This window comes from Phodopus roborovskii, unplaced genomic scaffold, assembly GCF_943737965.1.
Source record: "Phodopus roborovskii unplaced genomic scaffold, PHOROB, whole genome shotgun sequence".
In the NCBI taxonomy this organism is placed as follows: domain Eukaryota; kingdom Metazoa; phylum Chordata; class Mammalia; order Rodentia; family Cricetidae; genus Phodopus; species Phodopus roborovskii.
The window spans coordinates 27,222,197-27,243,265 of record NW_026126480.1 but is presented as its reverse complement, the minus strand read 5'-3'; the positions used below and the strand labels follow the sequence as shown (position 1 = coordinate 27,243,265).

Sequence of the window (21,069 nt, the reverse complement as noted above, 5' to 3'; positions counted from 1 at the left end):
AGCCGTAGCTTATCAGTTTTGACAGCAGACATCATCACCAGCTGAATTATCCTACCAGCTCCCATTACTTTTAAACAGTGGTTGGAAACCTGTTTGCTTCCCTAGAATGTTTAAGGAGATGTGTCCTGTGGGTATTGCTAGAGATGTTGAATCAGTCTATTTAAAAATTCACTTATTGTTTTTGTGTGATTTTTATTGGTAAAGTTAGAAAGAAATTTTTATGCATAAAGTGAAAACTTCCTCCGGATATCTCTGGTAGTCTTTCTCTGTAGAGAAACACTGGTGTGGATTCTAAACTTAATGCCTTTTCTTGTTTGTCTTAACATTTAAATACTACAAGTTAAGATGTATCAGGTAGTTACTTAGAAGGGTAGGTGCCCTTAACTTGTGGTCTCTCATGATCATACTACTTTGAGTTCTTAATAAAGAGTTCTCTTGGGCCTGGAGAGATGGCTGAAAGGTTAAGAGCATTGGCTTCTCTTCCAGAGGTCCTGAGTTCAGTTCCTAGCTACCATCTATAATGAGATCTGGTGCCCTCTTCTGGTGTGCAGACATGCATGTAGGTAGAGCACTGTATACATTAAAAAATAAATCTTTAACAAACGTTCTCTCTCTTCTATTCCTTAGATCTACTTATTTTATGTGTAGTATAGTGTTTTGATTGTATGTTTGTGTGCACTGTGTGCATGCCTGGTGCTGGAGAAGGTCAGAAGGTTTCAGATCCCCTGGTACTAAGTTATGAGTACTTTTGAGCTACTCTGTGATTTCTGGGAATCAAACTTGGGTCCTCTGGAAGAACAGCCAATGCTCTTAACAGGCAAGCCATCTCCATCCCAAGAGTTTCCTTTTTGTTTTTGTTTTTTAAAAAGTGTCTATATCCTGAACATGCTCTATCTCATCCTAAAGTGAGTAACATGTCTAAATAATACATTTATCTGTCTTAATGTGTAAATGATATTTCAGCACCACATTTTTTTTTTTTTGTTCAGTCTCACTTGTAATAAAGAAAATTAACATTTTACGTAGTATTTTTTCGGTTTGTTTAAAATACTAAGACATAAACTCACTGTGTAACTCAGGTTGTCCTTAAACTTCCTGTTTAATCCACCCAGTCTGGTGCTGCTTTAGTACTGTTTAAAATTTTAATTTTCTATTACCTTTAGTGTAGTGGTTTATTAATGAGAATTTAGTGAGAATTTTGTTATCAAAACAGACAATAGATTATTACAAACTTACTATGTAATTAGTATAATAATAATTATTTATTTTAAATAAAGTGCCCTGTGGACTACTCAAATTTCTCAGGCATTTGTACCAGCAAGGTTGCTGTTATTCTAAAAGTTTAGAACTGTTTATTGTTGGTATCAGTGGCAACTGTCTGTTCAAGTTTCTTAGTTTCTCTGGGTGCCTTGGCCAGATGGAACTTTTAGTAGCTCCAGTTCTTCCTATGGACTTTTTCCCAGGCAGCAACTTATTTTCATTGAAGAGTAGTGACAAATAGGCAATGCTATAGCTCTTTTTTTTTTTTTTTTCTTTTTCCTTTGTAAAATGACTAAACAATAGTGGGTACTATAAGGTGTGGTATGCTGAATTATTTAAAACAAATCCTGCCTTCTACTTTGATGCCCTTACCACAAGAAAGGAGTTGAACCCAGGGCTTCATTGATGTCAAGAAAGTGCTCTACCATTAAGGTTCTGCCCTAGTCTAAGGGCAGATATTGGGGGAAAGAATTCAAGTTGCCTTTATGGAAATGATACTGTGTAGTTCTTTCAGTTTTGGCAAATGAATGTAGTAGTTTGACCACCACAACCAAGCTGTAGTCATTCCTCCCAGAAGCCCCTGTGTAGGCAGTTTCTGAACCTAGCCAGTGCCTCTTCATAGTTTAGAATGTCACAAACAAGGATGTGGTTATTTTAAAGGGTGGTACAATGCATGTAAAATGTAGCATTTGTTGGCATCAAGGATGTTACGCAGACATTGAGCACTTCTATTTAGTTTCAGAATTTTCTCCATTATCTCAAGAAGAAAAGTGCTATATATCCATCAAGCAGTCACTGTACATTCTCACTTTCATCCAGCCCCTGGCAACCACAGTCCTGCCATGTGAATTGTCTAGTCATGTGAGTAGAATTGTGTAGTATGTTTGTTTCCTTTTGTGTCTAGCTCATGTCACTTAGTCTGATGCTTTTCACTCCAAGGTATTAAATGTGCCAATGCTTTATTCCTTCTTACTGCTGGATTATACTCTTTTGTGCAGATGCCCAGTATCTCTAGCCCCTTTTCCACCAATGGACATGTAGATGTTCACCTCTTGAGTAGTGCAACTTTATGTATGCTTTTATTGCAACATGAATTTTCAGTTTTGGACATATACTTTAAAAGAGATTTGCCGGACTACATGATAGTTTTCTGGCTTTTGAAGGATGGTCAAACTGATTTCTGAAGTGACCGTAGTATTTTCATTCCCACAGCAGTGCAGAAAAGGCTCTCATTTTTCCATATCCTCATAAACCCTGTTCTTTTCTATTTTTATTTTCAGATTGTAAATTCTGATTATTATTATTACACATTTTCCTTATGTTTTTGATTGCTTTTCCTACTTATTGATGATAGTGAATGTTATCATGTGCTCCCTGAACTGTTGTCTCTGTCTCTCTTTTCTCTCCCTCTTTTATTTCTTATTTCTTGCTCTTGAGTCAGGTTTGCTGCAGAGCCTGGGCTACCTGGATCTTGTGATCTTCTTTGTTCTGCTGCCACAGCCATATGAGCACATGCTCCATACACATGCGTCTTACATAGTGTAGTTAGATCTATAAACTAAAAATGTTAGATTTTTCAGTCACCACCATCTTTAAGTTCTGCCCTCTTTTTTTTCCTGTGCATCAATAACTGCATTTGTTCTCCTTTCTGGAAGAATGTGTGGTGTAAGATACAAGTGCCTCCTGCCATCAGTGGTAATGTCTCAAATAAGTGAACAACTGAAACCAGTCTATAACTAACTAACTGAGTGTGTGAGACTTTGAAGGAGGAGGTAAGAATACTTTTATACCCTGTCTTAGTTACTGTGAAGAGACATCATGACCAAGGCAACTCTTACAAGAAAAAGTATTTAATGGAAGGCTTTGATTACAGTTTTAGAGCTTTAGTCTATTATCATCATGGTGAGGAACACGTGGCAGTCAGGCATAGTGCTATAAGAGCAGTTGAGAGGCTATATCCTGATCTACAGACTGAACTTGTGTGAGCTTTTGAAATGTCATAGGCCACACCAAGTGATGCAGTTCTTTCACTTCAATTAAAGCCATACCTTCTAATCCTTCCACAGTTCCACTCCCTGGTGACTAAGCATTCAAATATGAGTCTGTGAGCCTTTTTTTTATTGAGCTTTTCTTATTGAAACCACCACAACATTCAGATTATGCAAACAATTTAAAGTAGCCTTTTTCTAGATTTTATTTTTTTTTGAGACAGGGCCTCTCTATGTATCTCTGGCTGGCCTAGAAATTAGACACCTACCTCTGCCTCCTGAGTGAGTCTATCTATAGGTTCTTAGAAGAGTTAGAACTATCTTTTGTAATTTTTAAAAAATGTGTGTGAGAGAGCGCTTGAGTGCTTTTATGTTATGTAAGTGGAGGTCAGAAGACAATTTGTAGGAATTGGTTTTCTCTTTCTACCATGTGCTTCTGAGGTCAGGGATTGACTCAGGACTGGGGTCATCAGGCTTGACTGCAAGTGCCTGTACCCACTGAGTCATCTCCCCATCTCTCTCTCTCTCTCTCTCTCTCTCTCTCTCTCTCTCTCTCTCTCAATTTTTGTTTTTGATTCTCAGATAGGATTCTTTTTTTTTCTCTCCTTCCTTCCTTTCTTTCTTTCTTTCTTTCTTTTTTTTTTTTTTTTTTTTTTTTTGATTTCTTCATTATGTATAGTGTTCTGCAGGCCAGAGGAGGGCACCAGATCTCATTAGATGTTTGTGAGCCACCATATTGTTGCTGGGAATTGAACTCAGGACCTCTGGAAGACCAGTCAGTGCTCTAAACCTCTGAGTCATCTCTCCAGCCCCCCCCCCTTTTTTTTTTGTAATCTTCAGCTCTTAGTGCTTTTTGTAGTAAATAAATGGTTTAAGAAAATGTTGGTATTCTTCCTTCCCCATTTTGTTTGGCAGTTGCGAGCTAAACCCAGATCCTCATGCATTCTGTGTGAAGTGCTTTATTACTAAGTTACATCCTCAGCCCAGAAATATTGTTGATTTTACTGAGAGGGTTTGAGGAGAAAGTTTGGATTACAGCTGGATTACAAAGTTGAATAAGAAGCCCCAGTGACATAATTTAGTCAACAGATAGTTAAATACTGCCCTTCTGGTGTTTATAGTCTCTTCATAGAATACAATCAGTAAGAGCTAAGGGAAAAACCAGTAGACCTTCAGAAGGGCACAAATAGTGGCTCCTAATGAGACTTGGGGAGCTGAAGTTTGATAAAGCAAAGTTGAATGAGGCTTGAGGAGATAAAGTTTGAGGGAGCAAGGGCTAAAGCCAGAGCTTTTTAGGTGGGACTAAACACCAAAATGTTAAAACTTGAGATACCAAATGATTTAATTAAAAAAAAAAATGTGTACAGGATGATAAGGATAGAGGGAGTAACATTTAATTTTTGCTTTTCTGAGACAGGATATTTCTGTGCAATAGCCCTTGCTTTCCTGGAACTCAGTTTGTAGACCAGGCTGCCCTTGAACTCACAGAGATCCACCTGCCTCTGCCTACAAAAGTGTGTGCCACCAATGTCTGGCGACAGTAACTCTTAACATAGCTGAATTGTCTCTCCAGCTCATAACAAAAGATTATTTAAAAGAGGGAGTTGTAATTTCTTCTTCTGGAAGAGATGAAGAAATGGGAGAGTGCAGACATCTGGTTAGGTTGGCCATAAGGAGCAGATTATGTGGTAGAGGGGCATGGGCTTAATGGAAGGAAGCCTTTTGTTTGTTTATTTGTGTTTACTTCTTATATTTTTTTTAAATGAGAGACATTAAATTAGAAAACTTTGTTTATAAAGGAAATTTAGCTGTGTTGGAAAGAGATTCTATAAGAGGAGTTGGAGGATTGAGTGCAGATGTGTTAACCTTTGTTTTATTGGTAAGGTTAGACTCTTGTTTGGGTTGGGAGTTAGGATATTTTGGAATCAGAAGAGACTGGGGAGGTATAGGCAGTTGGTTGGTAGTGTTATGCTTCCAAGTGAGTAGTGTGGCTCATGGATTTTATTTGGGGTTAGGATTTTGCCAGCTTGGTGTGAAGAAAATCTTAAGCAAGATTAAGGGGCTTGACAAGGCTGTTACCGTCACAGTGTAAGCTGGTTATGGGAGGAAGTGAATAAAAGGGTTATTTGGACTAGATGGGTGTACAGAGCCATTGCAGCTACAGCTACTTTGAAGAATCAAACCAAACAAGACACTGGACAAAGCAGCATTGAGAGGAACATTCAGAAATTGAAAAATGCATGTGGGGCTTTAGCTATAAGAGTGAAATGAAGTCAGGTGTGGTGATGCATGTCTTTTTTTCTGCACTTGGGAGGCAAAGACAGGTGGTTTCTGTGAGCCAGACTGGTCTACATGGTAAGTTCTGGTTTCAACATGGGCTTCAGAATGACCCCATCTTTAAAGGTGGGGCAGGGGGTGGCAGCTGTTACTGGGCAGAAACGATGGGTGAAGGTTTCAGTGAGCTGAAAAGTAAGTGGAGGTTAAGGTGGAGTTTTGAGGAATTTGTCTGTGAAGAATCTGAACAATTAGGTTGGGATGAGGTCTCATGTGGCTGGGTCTCATGTGGCTTAGTCTGGCCTCCAAATTGCTATGTAGGTAAGGCTGTCTAATTCTTGTCCCTCCTGCCTCCACCTCCTAAGATCTGGATTCCATGTGTGTGCCTGATTAGGTCTATAAAGGAACGGAGTTCAGCTATTTGTACAGGAGTGCTGTTGGAGTGCTCTTGCAGGTGGTGTGATGAACAGTGGTGGAGAGAGAGAGAGAGAGAGAGAGAGAGGGGAGAGAGAGAGAGAGTGTGTGTGTGTGTGTGTGTGTGTGTGTGTGTGTGTGTGTGGCCGGCCTACTGAAGGTAAAGGTACTTAGGAGACAGGTGAAAGCCAGGCTGTAGGTAACTTCTTTAGGTAGGAGCATTACTTGTCTAGTAAAGATGGAAAAAGGCTATATGTGCAGATGGAGTTGAATTTGGATTTATGGGGAGGAAAGTTTGTGGTCATTTGTAAAGCTGAGAACTTTAGGTCACCTCAGTTGCCCCATCCATACAATGCAATTAATACAGCTGTGGTAAAGATGAAATGAGATGGTAGATGTTCCTTTACTTGCTCCTGTGATAAAATACTTGACAAAAGCAGCTCAAGGGAAGGATTTGTTTTAGCCCACGGTTTCAGAATGGATCAGTCCATCATAGCAGGATAGGTATAGTGGCCAAAGTAGAGAGTGTGACAGGAAGGAGAGTGGAGATGATGTATTCCCAAACACCTTCCTTCAGTGACCCACTTCATCTAGTGAAGTTCCACTTTCTGAAACAGTGGTTTCAGCCTCCCTAATGTGGAGACCCTTTAATGCAATTCTTCATGTTATTTCATTGCTACTTTATAACTGTAATTTTGCTACTGTTATGGTCTGGGATATAAATACCTGTGTTTCCCATTGGTCTTAGGTAACCCCTGAGAAATGGCTATTTGACTCTCAGATAGGGTTGCAACCCACATGTTGAAGACCACTGCTCTAAAGGCTCTATATAGTCTCCCAAATGAGAGCTATCAGTTGGGAACAAAGCATGATTATATGGGGGAATTTCAGATTTGAACCTTCGATTAGGTTTACTGCTCTTAGTAGGAGCTCATGGTATTAGCTCATAGAGTGAATGCACAGTCTGTAAACCTGAGTAGAGTTTGAAGGTTATAGATTATAGTAGCTCAAAGGAGTGTAAATCAATGAGAGGGAGTTCACCGGGCTTTTCTCTGAAGACAGTTATGCACAAGGTTGCATAACCTAAAATAATTTCCTTTGCACCTTCTGTTTGGTAGGGTTAGAGGTCAACAAACAGGTTATTTGAAGTTCCTTGGAAGCCACAGTATATTTGGTAAAGATGCCATTAAAATTATACTTTTCCAAGAAATTGTATTAGATCCCCTTTTAATATTGCAAAATTGATGCAAATTCATTTATAATTTTCAAATTAAATAATGTTGTTTTATTAAATATGAAAAATGTTTAGAAGAGCTTTGTAACTTTAGGTGAGAGTGTATATCAGTGATTTTTTTTTTTTTTTTTTTTAATGTAGAGTTAAGTCCCTAATACCACTCCAACTTCTAATGCTAATTGCAAATGAATTCCTTATATCAGGCTTAAAGGACACATAGGACAGAATCCCTGAACGTTCAGGGTATGGAGCTTGGAATTTTCTTTTTCTTGGAGAAGTGCAGATGGTATAGCTTCCTGTTGGTATCTTTAACAGAACCCAACAGGGGTACTTGTCTTTGTGAGAGTTTTTATTGAGACGCTGTAGCTAATTGCCGGAATAGCTATCTTAGTTTGTCATTCAAAGGTTCTACCATACTTCACACTTTTCCAGAGTCCCTAGGTGAACAAAAAGAGCCTTCCTAGGTATGACATCCCAGGATTTTAAAGATTGCTGTCTAGAATCCACAGATAAAGCCACAGCTTTTTTGGGTAAGATAAAAATGTTTGTAGTTTCACATTTGTCAAATATATTTTTGTTTTTCATACAATTATTAGAGTTTGATTTACAATAAAAATAGGTAACAGAACTTATAAGTAATTAAAATGTTATAGTAATTTAATCTTTAGAAAGCTAAGGAAAATTTATCTGTGTAACTCCAGTTCCAAGGGATCTTACACCCTCTTCTGACTTCTGCAGGCACCAGGTATGCATGGGGTATACATACATACATGGAGACTAAACGTTCGTACACATAGAATGAAAATAAAAGAAAAAGTGTCTGAGCCTCCCAAATGAGTCTTTCATCCCAAAACTTGCTCTTAGAACCATTATTTCTAAAGTGAAAGAAATGTCTGAAGTCCCAGACTTTTTTGTTCTTTCTTCTTCATGAAAGCATGCTTGAATCCAGGTGAGTAAGAGACTGTCCTGGTTAGTATTTGGTCAGTTTGACCTAAGCTAGAGTCATTTGGAAGGAGGAAACATCAATTGAAAAAAATGCCATTATCAAATTGGCCTGAGGGCAATCTTGTGGAACATTTTCTTTAAGGACCCAGCTCACTGTGTCAGTGCCACCCTTGGGCAGGTGGTGGTCCTGAGTTGTATAAGCATGTAGGCTAAGGAACCTATGGGAAGCAGCCATGGTTTCTGCTTCAGTTCTGCCTCCAGGTTCTTGTCTTGGGATCTTATCCTGACTTATAGAGTGTGACCTGAGAGTTGTAATCTGAAATAACCCCCTTCCTTCCCCAGGTTGCTTTTGATTACAGCAAAGAAAGAAACCCCAATAAAGCAGAAACATTATGGGAATAGTATTGGATTTAAGCTTGAAGGGTACATATGTCATTTTTAAGCAATATGAGCTCCCAGCATCTCCCACAGCTGCTTTTTGAGTATCGTTGTTGCAAAGAGTATATATTTCTACCTCATTGCCTTAAGGGTAAATATCATTTCCTAGTTTATGCCCATTACAAATTAGGCCTAACCGTGGGGTGAAATCTCTTCAGCCCAGGTTAAAAACAGCTTAAAGTGATGATGCTTATTCCAGTGGCACCACTAAATGTGTTGTTTGCATCAAGTCATTTTAGGGTCCTTTATGGGAATGCTTCTTCATAGGGAATTTTCTTGACTTCACATTTACTAGAGATGGCTTTTTGAGGAAAGGGAGTTCTATGTAATGTTTTTAGGAACCGGACCACACAAGACTATCCAGAAGATACGGTTTTAACCAGTGGCTGATGTGTGAGGGCTGAAGATTTGAATCACCTGAAGTGAATAACCTAGATTTATTGCATTTTCTGGATTTTGAATGTAGGTAAATAAAATGAGTGATAATGTATTCACATGGGATCTGTATATTACAGTTAACATTTAGAATCTCTAGGTACTCATTTTTTTTTTTTTTTTTTTCCTTTTGGATTGCCACTTAAAGAATCTTTGTCCTCTAAGGCAAGAGTGGCTTTCTATCTGGGATTTTGCTTCAGTATTTGAACCTGCAGTGGCCATAGTTAAAGAAAAAGCACTTTAACCCAATGAGTGAGATTTGCTTCATGTTTGAACAAATGTTTTAACTCGCTGTCTTCACTAATACTGTAACTGCTGTCTTACAGATTTGACTTGATGCAAAACACCACAAAGGCTCCATATTACACAGTATGCGATTTTTGAGGTATGAGCTTTAGAAACTTACCTCTCATGTGGCATGTACATCAGGCTTAACTTCAGTTGGATCATTTTGGGGAAATTTATGCATTTTCTTTTTCTTTTTCTTTTTTTTTTTCTCCACATTTTTTGAGTATTAAAGGGACGAAGTATTTTTGGTTCCTTGCTAAGACTCTCAGTTTAACAGATATATTTTCTTTTTCCACTAAATTGAAACACTAAATCTGGTAGTCGCTTTTTCAGCCCTTCTAACTTAGCTTGCTTAACACTGATTCCTGCCTCCTGGAGTTGAAATCTGTATTTTCTGTTTTGTGCTTTGCTTCGTCTTAAGTGCTTATTTCTGTTCTAAGAAGTCTGTTATTTGGACTGGGGTGGTCTTGTCATGTTGGTGCTAACAGCCTAACAAAGTTAGTTTCTGAGACACAAGCAGTTTAGATATTGTAAAGGCTGTTTCATATAAATGTTCAGCTATTTTGTACATTTTGCTTCAAAATACATGTACTCAATGCTGGCTGGGAATGTGAATTTACATTACAAGTGCTTGACCAGGAGGACATGTGGGACAATTCGGATTCATTGATTCTGCCTAGTGAATTGTTACTGTTACTTTTTTTTAAAAACTAATTTTGTGCTGAAAAAATTTTCAGTGTTCATAACTCTTGGGAGTTAAAAACCTGTGTTTCTAGTGAATTAGGAAATCACTCTTGGTTTTGTAAACATGAAATCAGGTTAGTTAGTTAGTTAGTTAGTTAGTAACTTGTTGGTAGCAGTAAACTGATTAATTTCTGTGAAGAACATAAGCTGCTTTTACATTTAGTATAAAAACTTTTGATTGCATTTACATGCTCATGAATTGCTTATATATGCTTTCAGCTTGGAAAACTCAAGTTTATTTTGAATTATGGCCATAATAACTCGTAATGTGCTTTGCAAGTTATGTATTAAGAATTCTACATCTTATGTGAGCCTCACAACAGCCTTGTATGTTAGATAGGTATTTATCTATATTTTATATAAGAGAAAACTAAGGCCTGGAAATCAAAGGACTGAGAGCCTTTATAGCATTAAGGCTGGAGTCTTAGCCCAGGTGTTTTAACTTAACTTGCATGATCTGCAGGCTCATGGTCCTTTTTTTTTTTTTTTAAAAAACCAGAAAGTGTTACTGTTAGAATAGTTTGGGTGACAGGTGAGCATAATGAGAATAGGAAATGCCAGCATGAATAAATATTGGTAGGTGAGTTTTGCATATCAGAATTAGTCATGTGCTTATCTGATTTGTACATTTACTAAGTTATTTTTTTTTTCAGGTTGAATTAGGTGAAAACTCACCTCCCCTCACCCCCTCTTTCCTGGCTCTGTATGGCCCATAAGTTCTCCTTTCCTTCAGTATTTTTTGAAAAAGTAATAATGCATTATTTGATTATGGGTACACATTTAATAGTGCTACTTACTCTTGGAAATACAAAGGATTTTTTTTTATTTGTTTAATAATTTTTTTTATGCTTCATTGAGCTTCAATTCTTACTTAGTGTACTTACAAAATATTGGCATACATCTCCGCGCCCCCCCCCCCCGAGGGGGGGGATTTCATGGATTTTTAATTTTTTGCATCAGAAGAATTGGCTTTGTCTATAAGGGCACAAACTGCATATTTGAAGAAGACAGTCTACCCTTAGCAGTTTTAGGTTACAAGTTATGGTATTGACTCAGACTTTTGGTTAGGAGTTCAAGTTTAATTGAACCTGTCCTGTATTCTGTGTCATCAGGAATTGCAATAAGTACAGACCCAGGTGTCCAGTTGGTGGGGGCAAGAGCAGGATTATAAAGTAAAAAAGGAGCATGTGTGCAAAACCCCGTACAGGCTCATTCTGTTTTTGTCAGTATTCTAAGCTTTTCCAAAATGATCATGAGTTCAGCTATTATTTTGTTTGTTCTGTGGTATTGAGTACTAAACCTAGAACCTCCCCTTGTTTATAGTAGGCAAGGAGCTCTAAACTGACCTCTACCCCTTCATCAGATTTTTATGAGGCAGGGTGTCACTAAATTGTCCAGGGTTGGTGTTGAACTTGTGATCTTGCTGTATCAGCTTCTGAGTAGCTGAGATTGAAGGCCTTACCACTACCATTTTCATGAAATTTTTTTTCCCTGGAAAATCAAGAAAACAATTTATTTGTATTTTTCATATGCTAAAATAAAATACTCGATTTTCTTTTTTCTTAACAGTTTATGATTGATATCTAGAAGAATAAGTCTCAAAAATCTTGTAGCTTGCCTTGGTTATTTATGTAAATGAGGAAATTGAGGCATAGAGCTAATAAGAGATGATAGATAAAGATGCTGGTCTTGTCTTGGGCATCACCACTTGTTTGTTAATATCAGGTGTCAGGTATTATTCTGACAGTACTTGCATTACTGGCCCCAGCCTTCAGATTCAGCATGACTAGAATTCTGAGAAATAGCCTTTTCTTAACATTTTGTTTGCTGGTTTGGTGAGATGACTCAGTGTGTAAGTGTTCTTGTTGTTAAGCCTGATACCTCAGTTCAGTCCTTAGAAACTATATGGTGGAAGGCGAGAACTGACTGCCACAAACTGTCATTTTTGACCTTTATATGTTTGCTGTGGACACACCTCTACTGAGAGGTACACTCACAATAAATAATTAAGTGTAATATTTAACTTTATTCTTTGCTTTTTAAATAAGTTTAACTGGCAATTTTTTTTTTCAGTGACAGCATTAAAATAGCCAAGCATAAACACAACCTTCCTTTTAGTTTATGTGTTCTTATAGCCTACTTGCTTTTCAAATGCCAGTGTATATTTTCTTACCAGGTATTTGAAGATTCAGTTGAGAGTTCAGTAAACATTGCCATGAAGTACTAACTTTACATGGAATTTGGGAATTCCAGTCTTTTTTGACATGCTAGCATTACTTTTCATTTATAATTGGGAAGACTGACTGATAAGCTTTTCTGGAGTGAGTCCTTGTGCTAGAGTTACTTAGTTTTCCTGGGACAGGAGAGTATAACGTGCAAAAGGATAAAGTCCTGGGGCTGTGGAGGTGGCTCAGTCCATAAAATGCTTGTTGTATAAGCATGGGGCCCTAAATTGGAACCCCAGTACCTATATAAAAAGCTGTGTTTCTAATCTCAGCTGAGGGAAAGCAGAGATAGGCAGATTTATGAGCCAGCTTGATTGATGGATGTGCCTCAGGACCTAGCAAAGTGAACAGCTTCTGAGGAGTGACACCAGAGCTTGACCTTGACCGGTTAGTCTCCACACATGTGCACACATACCCACACATATTCTCTTCTCCTTAAAAAGGTCAGTTAACTAAATGCGCAAATTAATGTGAATTGGTTACTGTAATCTAGGAGGCTCTGTTGGTAATTTCTTCCCAATTGAAAGACTTACTAGACAGTGGAGTGCTTGATAGAATTGTTACTGAACATAAAGGTTAGAGGGGGAGAGATGCTGTGTAGCTTTGGTTATTAAAATGTTTGCTTAAAGCTCTAATAGTAATTTTCATTTTTCTTTTATTCTCTCTCTTTTTTTTTTCCTCCAGAACTGATAGTGCATCAGCCGACCCAGATACTTTAAAATACTCCTCATCAAGAGATAGGGGTGTTTCTTCCTCTTATGGACTGCAACCTTCAAATTCAGCTGTGGTGTCTCGGCAACGGCACGATGATACCAGAGGCCATGTTGACATACAGAATGACGAAAAGGGTATATATGATATATATATATATATATATGTATGTATGTGTGTGTGTGTATAGATTTTCTATTGCTGGAGCATGCTATTGTTTTAGACTGGCTTCTCTCTTTAAATCCCTCTGCCAGGTACCTGTCTCTGCAACTCTCTGTTCCTCCCTCCTTTTTTCCCTCTATTCATTTTCTAATATATTGAAAAGAGAGGTACCAGATACTATTTTTGAAAATTTCAAAAGTTTGCTCGTTTAAAGGATGTTTTTTAATGCATATAGTTTAAATGCATTGTCCACTTGTAACATCTGAGGTTTCTGGTTACTATCTCTTGTGTATTCATTCAAAATATGCTTAAGCAGAGTATAAAATCTGTCTGAATTTAACTTTTGCTTCTCTACTTGCCTTCCAATGAAGGAATCAAAATGGTTTGGAGTCAGTAACATAGGAGAGATGAAGGCTTTAAATGGGTAAAGTCTGGAACTGTTAGTTGAGTAAATGAAACAAGAACCCTGTTAAGGTAATGTAAACATTGCATTTTTCAGGTGGCTACAGTGTCAATGGAGGTTCTGGGGAAAATACTTATGGTCGGAAGTCGTTGGGGCAAGAGCTGAGAGTTAACAATGTGACCAGCCCTGAGTTTACCAGTGTTCAGCATGGCAGTCGTGCATTAGCCACCAAAGACATGAGGAAATCACAGGGTAAGACTTGGAAACTGGGGTTGACCACATTCAGATCTCCTGGCCATGAGCAGATAAGTGTAGCTCTGAATTGCAAAGCATGCAAGTGTCAGCACTTTATACTGTTTTCTATGAACTGCTAATTTATAACAAAAATGTTACAAGTCTTGGTAAGATCTTGCAGGGTTTCTGAATGGGTTGTAGATATGGCAAGACCCTTTTTTAAAGTTAGTATAACTATTCTTTGCCTTCTATTACAGATTTTCCAGTGTAAATAGAGTGCTTTCAGCATTGAGAGTAGTACAGAGAATGTATATTCCAATAAGGCAGGGTGGTACATCTCTTCAATCCCAGCAATCGGAAAGTAGAGTGGATCTCTGTGAGTTCAGGTCCACCATGGTCTACATAGTGAATTCTAGGACAGCCAGAGCTATGTAATATAGAGAGCTCTTATCTCAGAAACAGACAAACCAAAATAGGAGGAGACCCCCCCCCCAAAAAAAAAACCTCAAACTATACTGTATATTTCTTTCATTAAAGGGAAGTAAAATTATATTGATAAAGCTGCATACAAAGTTGAGGTTTCTGATTTAAATGGTTTGTTTTATATAATTGCTTTTCACATAATATAGTTTTATAGTTTTATGTATATCTTGTTGAACATTTTGTGTGTATTACAAACATACCACCTTTTAAAAAGGGCATTTAACAGCCAGATGGTGGTGGTACAAGCCTTGAATCCCAGCATTAGGGAGACAGGCAGGCAGACCTCAAGAGTTCAAGGCCAGCTTGGTCTACAGAGCAATTTCCAGGACAGCCAAGGTTACACAGAAAAAACCCTGTCTCGAGAAATAAAACAACAACAACAAAATGTATTCACTTTTTAAAAAAACTGCTGTCTTGGGCTGGAGAAGAGGATGGTACTGTAGGTTAGGAGCATTTGTTGCTTTTATACATGGCTTTGCTTTCTAATACCCACACGGTGGTTCACAACCATAACCATCCATAATTCCACCTCCAAGGAGATCTGATGTCCTCTTCTGACTTCTGTGAGCATCAATAATGATCAGTAATGTACATAGCACACATGTATACATGCAGGTAAAATACACATAAAATGAACCCCCCCCCTCTCTTTCTCTCTCTCAAACACACACACACACACACACACACACACCTGCTTTAAAATTTCAGAGGTTGAGTTAAAAGGTTCTGCTAATGCCTTAAAGTGTTTGAAGTCTCAAGATTTAAGAGTTATAGATGATAGGAGGTGAATCTAACATATATTTCATCTAGTTCCCTTCTTCAATACTCTTGAATTGTGAGATTTGCTAGTGGTTGAAGAATTACAGCACAAGCCCATCCTTATTGATATACCTTGTGGGCTAGGGGTTTGTTAAAAATCCTGTTCCTTCCAGATATATTTTGTTTATTTTGAGACTTACTGAGAAATAAAACTTGATGTTAGGTGTGGTTTTTTGTTTACACATGCAATAGCTAGCACCCACATGGTGGCTCATAATCATTTATAATTACAGTTTGAGGGGATCTGGCACTCTATGTTCCTTTTGGTGCCAGGGATGCACACAGTTCACTTGCATAACATAGGCAAAATACTTCTTTACAGAAAATAAAAATATAGTCTTCCTATTTAAAATGTCAGAAGCATCAAGCACTGTTGGTATGTTTGTGCTCTGCTTGCAACTAGAAGAAAATGAAAGGTTCTGGGGCTGCTTTCATGGCGATGCCATGATGTTCACACTGCAAGTGGTAGTTAGATGTTGGTGAGATTAAATGTGTACTTAAAGTTTGCCTGATTTTTGTGCTAGAGAAATGATAACATTGTGAACAAGAGGTTTCCTGTGAGGGTCCTCTCTTACATGTGAAAAAGAAGCGGCCTTTTCTGCCTGTAGAGGCATCACCATCCCTTGCTTGTAGTCATTGCCTATTCCTGCTTGCTTTCTTGGTTTTTGTATTTTGTTTTTCTTGAGATGATTTTCTTGTCTTGCCCAGGTTAATCTAAAAAGCTTGTGAACTCAGAATTTAATTGTTAGTAGTAGCTGGGACTGCAGATGCCTGCCACCATGCCTCTTTTTACCTACATCTTGAAAACAGCTTGGAATGGAAGTGAAAAAACGTATTTCTACCCCTTTCTTTTTTTCTTTCTCAGCTGGTCTTCAATGAAGTGCTCAGTTTGCTGAGGGTTTTTCACTCTTTTTCTTTGATGAGAGTGTTTTGGGGTTTGTGGAACTGTGACCAGGCATTCTTCTATAGATACAAAGAGAGCTGAAGAGAAGAGAGATCAGTATACTGGGTTTTGATATACTTCAGAATGCCTGAATGATACCGTTCATACTAGATGGCCATGAAATGTCTATATTCACAGAGCGATCGATGTCGTACTCGGATGAGTCTCGACTGTCGAATCTTCTTCGGAGGATCACCCGGGAAGATGACAGAGACCGAAGACTGGCTACTGTAAAGCAGCTGAAGGAGTTTATTCAGCAGCCAGAAAATAAACTGGTGAGTAAATGTGCTTGGAATTGCTGAGGATCTCAGTGTTCTTAAAGTATACAAGGTGGTTCTGTGTTGGGAGGTTTCAGCAAGAAATGGTTTGCTTCTAGGAAAAAAGAAGTTTCCTTGACCTATGTTAGGGTGCCCTGGAATGCTATGTCCCTAATGTGTCATTTATAGTGGCTATTGTTGGGCTTGCTTTGGTGTCTTCTTTCGTAAAGTGCATTTAATTTTTTTTTCTTTTTTTGTTTTTCGAGACAGGGTTTCTCTGTGGGTTTGGAGACTGTTCTGGAACTCTCTTTGAAGACCAGGCTGGACTCGAACTCACAGAGATCCACCTGCCTCTGCCTCCCTGGGATTAAAGGCATGCACCACCATCACCTGGCAACATTTAATTTTTTAAAAAATATAATTTAGCTTATGGATAACTGTGCTGTCCATAGGCATTTTCTTTGACAGGACAATGTATTTCTGGGTTTTTTTTTTTTTTTTTTCCATATATAAAGTGAAAATATGAGGTATGTGTTACATGTATGTACATCTGGTCTAGTGATCAGGGCTAAAGAAATGGAAAAGCTGGGGCTTGATAGATGGCTCTGTGGTTAAGGGTGTCTACTGCTTTTGCAGAGGTCTTGAGTTTGGTTCCCAGCATTCATATTGGGCAGCTCACAATTACCTGTAACTCAAGTTCCAGGTAATTGGACACTTCTGGCCTCTGAGAGCACTTGTGCATGTCTTCCCTCTCCCTCTCCCTCTCTCTCTCTCTCTCTCTCTCTCTCTCTCTCTCTCTCTCTCTCTCTCTCTCTCTCCCCCCCCCCCTCAAATAATGGAAAGAAATGGAAAAGCTCTTTAAAATACACTCTTTAGAGGTAGTTGGAAAATATATCTCACCAGGAGGTGGTGGCACATGCCTTTAATCTTGGCACTTGGGGAGGCAGAGACAGGTGAATCTCTGAGTTTGAGGCCAGTTTGGTCTACAGAGTGAGTTCCAGGACAGCCAGGGATACACAGAGAAACCCTATCTCACCAAGGAAAAATAATTTATTTTTTCACTCACTCTCTTTCTTTCTTTCTTTCTTTCTTTCTTTCTTTCTTTCTTTCTTTCTTTCTTTCTTTATTTATTTTGAGGCAGGGCTTTGAGACAGGGCTTCTCTGTAGCTTTGGAGCCTGTCCTGAAACTTGCTTTGTAGACCAGGCTGGCTTCAAACTCACAGAGATCCACCTATCCTCTATGCTGCCTGAGGGCTGAGATTAAAAGTCATGTGCCACCACTCACTGCCTGGCTTATTTCTTTACTCTTAAATAATTTTCCTGATGTTAAAAGCTTGATACAGGAGAAAATTAGTAAGAATGGTATAAGGCAAAAAGCAAGCTTCTCTCAAAGTTTATTGTGAAAACTTTGAATGTATAGCAAGTAGAAAGATGTACAGTGAAGCTCATGTTGCCGTCCCTAGATTCTGTCATTGGTATGTCATTGTTTGTATTCCTTGATTACCTCTCAGTCACCTTATCATTCCATGTAAATGCTCTTTTCAGAGCTTTTCAATTAAAAAGAGCTTGAATGTATCTTGCTGATGATTCCGACTCTTGTTTCCTATAAATCAATTTCTTTTATAGTTTGAAGGGAAAAATCACCCTCATGTGATTAGGATTGGCAATAACAAACTGAGAGACTGTATAATCATAATCTGAAAGGAAAGATAAAGTATACAGTGCTGTTTTTAAGTAGGAATCTGAAGTTTTTGTACTTTTTTTAAAGGTACTAGTTAAACAGTTGGATAATATCTTGGCTGCTGTTCATGATGTGCTTAATGAAAGGTAAGTATAATGGTCAAATTTAGGTGGCTTTGAAGGTAATTGTAGAAACTATTAAAATATACATGATGTACTCTGGGCTTTATTTGTAAACATCACTAAGTCTTTATACTATTCTTAACCTGTTATTTATTATTAATTTTTGTTGAATACAAATGTAATCTACTTGGATGAGAATCCTCTTCTTTCCCAAGCATTGACTTGAAGAAAAACATGAGTTCATGCTAGCGTGCATGAAAGTTACTGTTTTAGGGAATTCTAAAAATGCGTAGAGAGCAGACAAAAAGGTGAACCTCACTCTTTAATGTCTAGGCTTCTCAAAGATGTTCAGTGATTCCAAAGGAACTACATTATTAGAATTAGCAGGTCACTGATGGTTGTATTTTACATAATTTCTTAATGTTATTCTTAGTTCTGGCTGTTATCCCTTTAAGAGTGTGTGGTTTAGCTACTAAACATTTCCTACTTCACAGTCATTCATTACACATTGGGTTATTAGAAATGCATTGCATTTCCTAATAAATTACTTGCTGCCTCTTTCTGAGTCAGTTAGAAGTGGAAGGAACTTGAAGCCTGGATTTTTTTTTTTTTAAAGCACTTCTTAGTTTTTTAGTGTTTCTCAGTAAATGCTTTTGTAAAGAAATCTAATGTCAGATAAAGGGACTTTATGAACATTATAGAATATAGAGGATACAAAGTGGATAAAATTTCCCTTTAGTTTGAGTTTTGAAAAGTCATTTAGGAACCCTTTAATGTATGGGAGACATTCTTTTGTCTTTGAAAACTAATGCCTTGTCTGTGTGTGTTTTGTTTGGTTTGCATTAAAATAAACACAGTAGCAAGTTGCTTCAGGAGTTGAGGCAAGAGGGAGCTTGCTGTCTTGGACTTCTCTGTGCTTCTCTGAGCTACGAGGCCGAGAAGATCTTCAAGTGGATTTTTAGCAAATTTAGCTCATCTGCTAAAGATGAAGTGAAGTTGCTCTACCTGTGTGCCACCTACAGAGCTCTGGAGACTGTTGGGGAGAAGAAAGCCTTTTCTTCAGTGATGCAGGTGAGAGCTAGGGACCCATAATGAAGTGGAGTGAGGTAGAGGATCAAGTGGAAGGCAGGGCTTACCTGCTTATTATTGTAAGTACTGTGTAGATAAAATGCATTTGAAGTTTGAGTAAAGTTAGTTTTAAAGTAATTTAATTATTTGCCTAATAGAGTGACTTGCAAATTAAAAGTAGGAACTCTTTAAGGGGCCCTTAAAAGTTTTTGAGACAGAAGCTAAATATCACAATTAATTCCCTCTCCTCCCCTTGCACTTGCCTAAGTTTTGATTGATGCCAAAAATATTAATCTAAATAATGGACACTAATTTATGAATATTCTTCAGCTTTTGTTTAGTTCTGCTTCACTTCTGAATGTCTAGATATGTGGAAAAGCTCATTCCCAAATTAGGATTTCGTTTGGTTAGGGTTTTTTGAGATAGGGTCTTACTGTGTATATCAAACTGTCGTCCAATGTCTCATCTATTCTGCCTTAGCCCCTTGAGTGCCAGGACTATATGCTGTATCTGACTTACTTTCCAGTTTAATCTGAATAACATATATGTAATGTTTTTGTTGAAGGAATGTTTGAAAATTATTTGGTGCCTGTAATATCTGTTATCTTTATTATTTTGAGAGACAGTCTTCCTATGTAGCCCTAGCTGGCATGGAACTCAGAGATCCACTTGCCTCTGTCTTTTGAGTGCTGGGACTAGAGTTATGTGCCGCCATTCCTGTCTTTGTTTGCTTTTTTTTTTTTTTTTTTTTTTTTTACAACTCACAGGCTGCTTTATTTTGAATAATTAAAGAAAACATATGTATGTTTGAAATATCCATACATTTTTCCTTGACTGTAGAAATTTTTGGGAAGGTTTCTGATAATTACTTATAAACACTATAGCAGCAAATTGCTCTGATTTTACACATAATTTTTATATAAACATTTCCTGATTGTAGTTTGAAAGATTGCAAATCCACAAGAAGATATATAGACCAGTTTGATAAGATGCTAAGTCTCGTGTATATTAATAATGTTGCTGCTGGTGAGGTACCTTCAGCCCTTGCTTAATCACATATTTCTGTTTTATTTACTTTTTTTTTTTTTGATATGTGCAGTTTTCCTGTGGGGGGGGTTTAATTTTTTTTTTTGCTTTTTTTTCCAGACAGAGTTTCTCTGAGGCTCTGGAGGCTGTCCCAGAACTAGCTCTTGTAGACCAGGCTGGTCTTAAACTCAAGAGATCCACCTGCCTCTGCATCCAAAGTGCTGGGATTAATGGCGTGTACCACCAGTGACCAGCCTATTCCCTTCTTTAGCAGCAATATTATATACTGAAGAAGAGCATCTTTTTGCCTATTCAAACTATGTTCAATTGTCTGTAGTTGCCCTTAAGGTACTATCTATATCTATGGCTTCCCTGAGCCAGGATCCCATTTAAGATTCCACTATTGCTTTTTGGTACTGTGCTTTAAAAATTTTCTTACAGTGATAGTTTTCCATACCCACTCCTTATTTTATTATATGTGCTCCTCGTCTCCGCCCCCCCTTTGTTAATCACTGTACCTTCCTGATTAGAATCAGTTTAAATATTTTTGAGCATGGATAATGGGTTCATTACAGGCTCCTGACAACAAGTTGTCCCTCTATTGGACATGAAGAGTGACCCCTGGTTGATGGGATGATCATCAGATCTAATTGTGAAGCTTTTTTTCTTTAAAATGAGCAGTCTGGTTCTAATGTCCTAGTATCATAGTAATTTTTGACTTAGTGATTTTAAGCATCTAGGTGGTACCATTGGCTACTGCAAAATGGTGACTTTAAATTTCTAGCTTTACCCTTTTAAAATATCCATTTCTATCATGTTTTATGAGTGTTATATGTGTAATCATGTGCTTGTGTGGTACCTGCACAGGGTATAGAAAGGTCATTAGTTCGCCTGGAACTGGAGTTACAGATAATT

General features: G+C 37.9%; 1 protein-coding gene across 1 annotated transcript in view; it reads left to right on the top strand.

The window, feature by feature from the left end:
- Positions 1 to 21,069, top strand: part of Smg1 (SMG1 nonsense mediated mRNA decay associated PI3K related kinase) — a 100,701-nt gene that overhangs the window by 15,753 nt on the left and 63,879 nt on the right. The window contains exons 2-6 of the mRNA XM_051192772.1: positions 12,930 to 13,093; positions 13,618 to 13,773; positions 16,139 to 16,275; positions 18,026 to 18,084; positions 18,918 to 19,131. Of these exons, the coding sequence (XP_051048729.1) occupies positions 12,930 to 13,093; positions 13,618 to 13,773; positions 16,139 to 16,275; positions 18,026 to 18,084; positions 18,918 to 19,131 (730 nt within the window). The remainder of the gene's footprint in view (positions 1 to 12,929; positions 13,094 to 13,617; positions 13,774 to 16,138; positions 16,276 to 18,025; positions 18,085 to 18,917; positions 19,132 to 21,069) is intronic.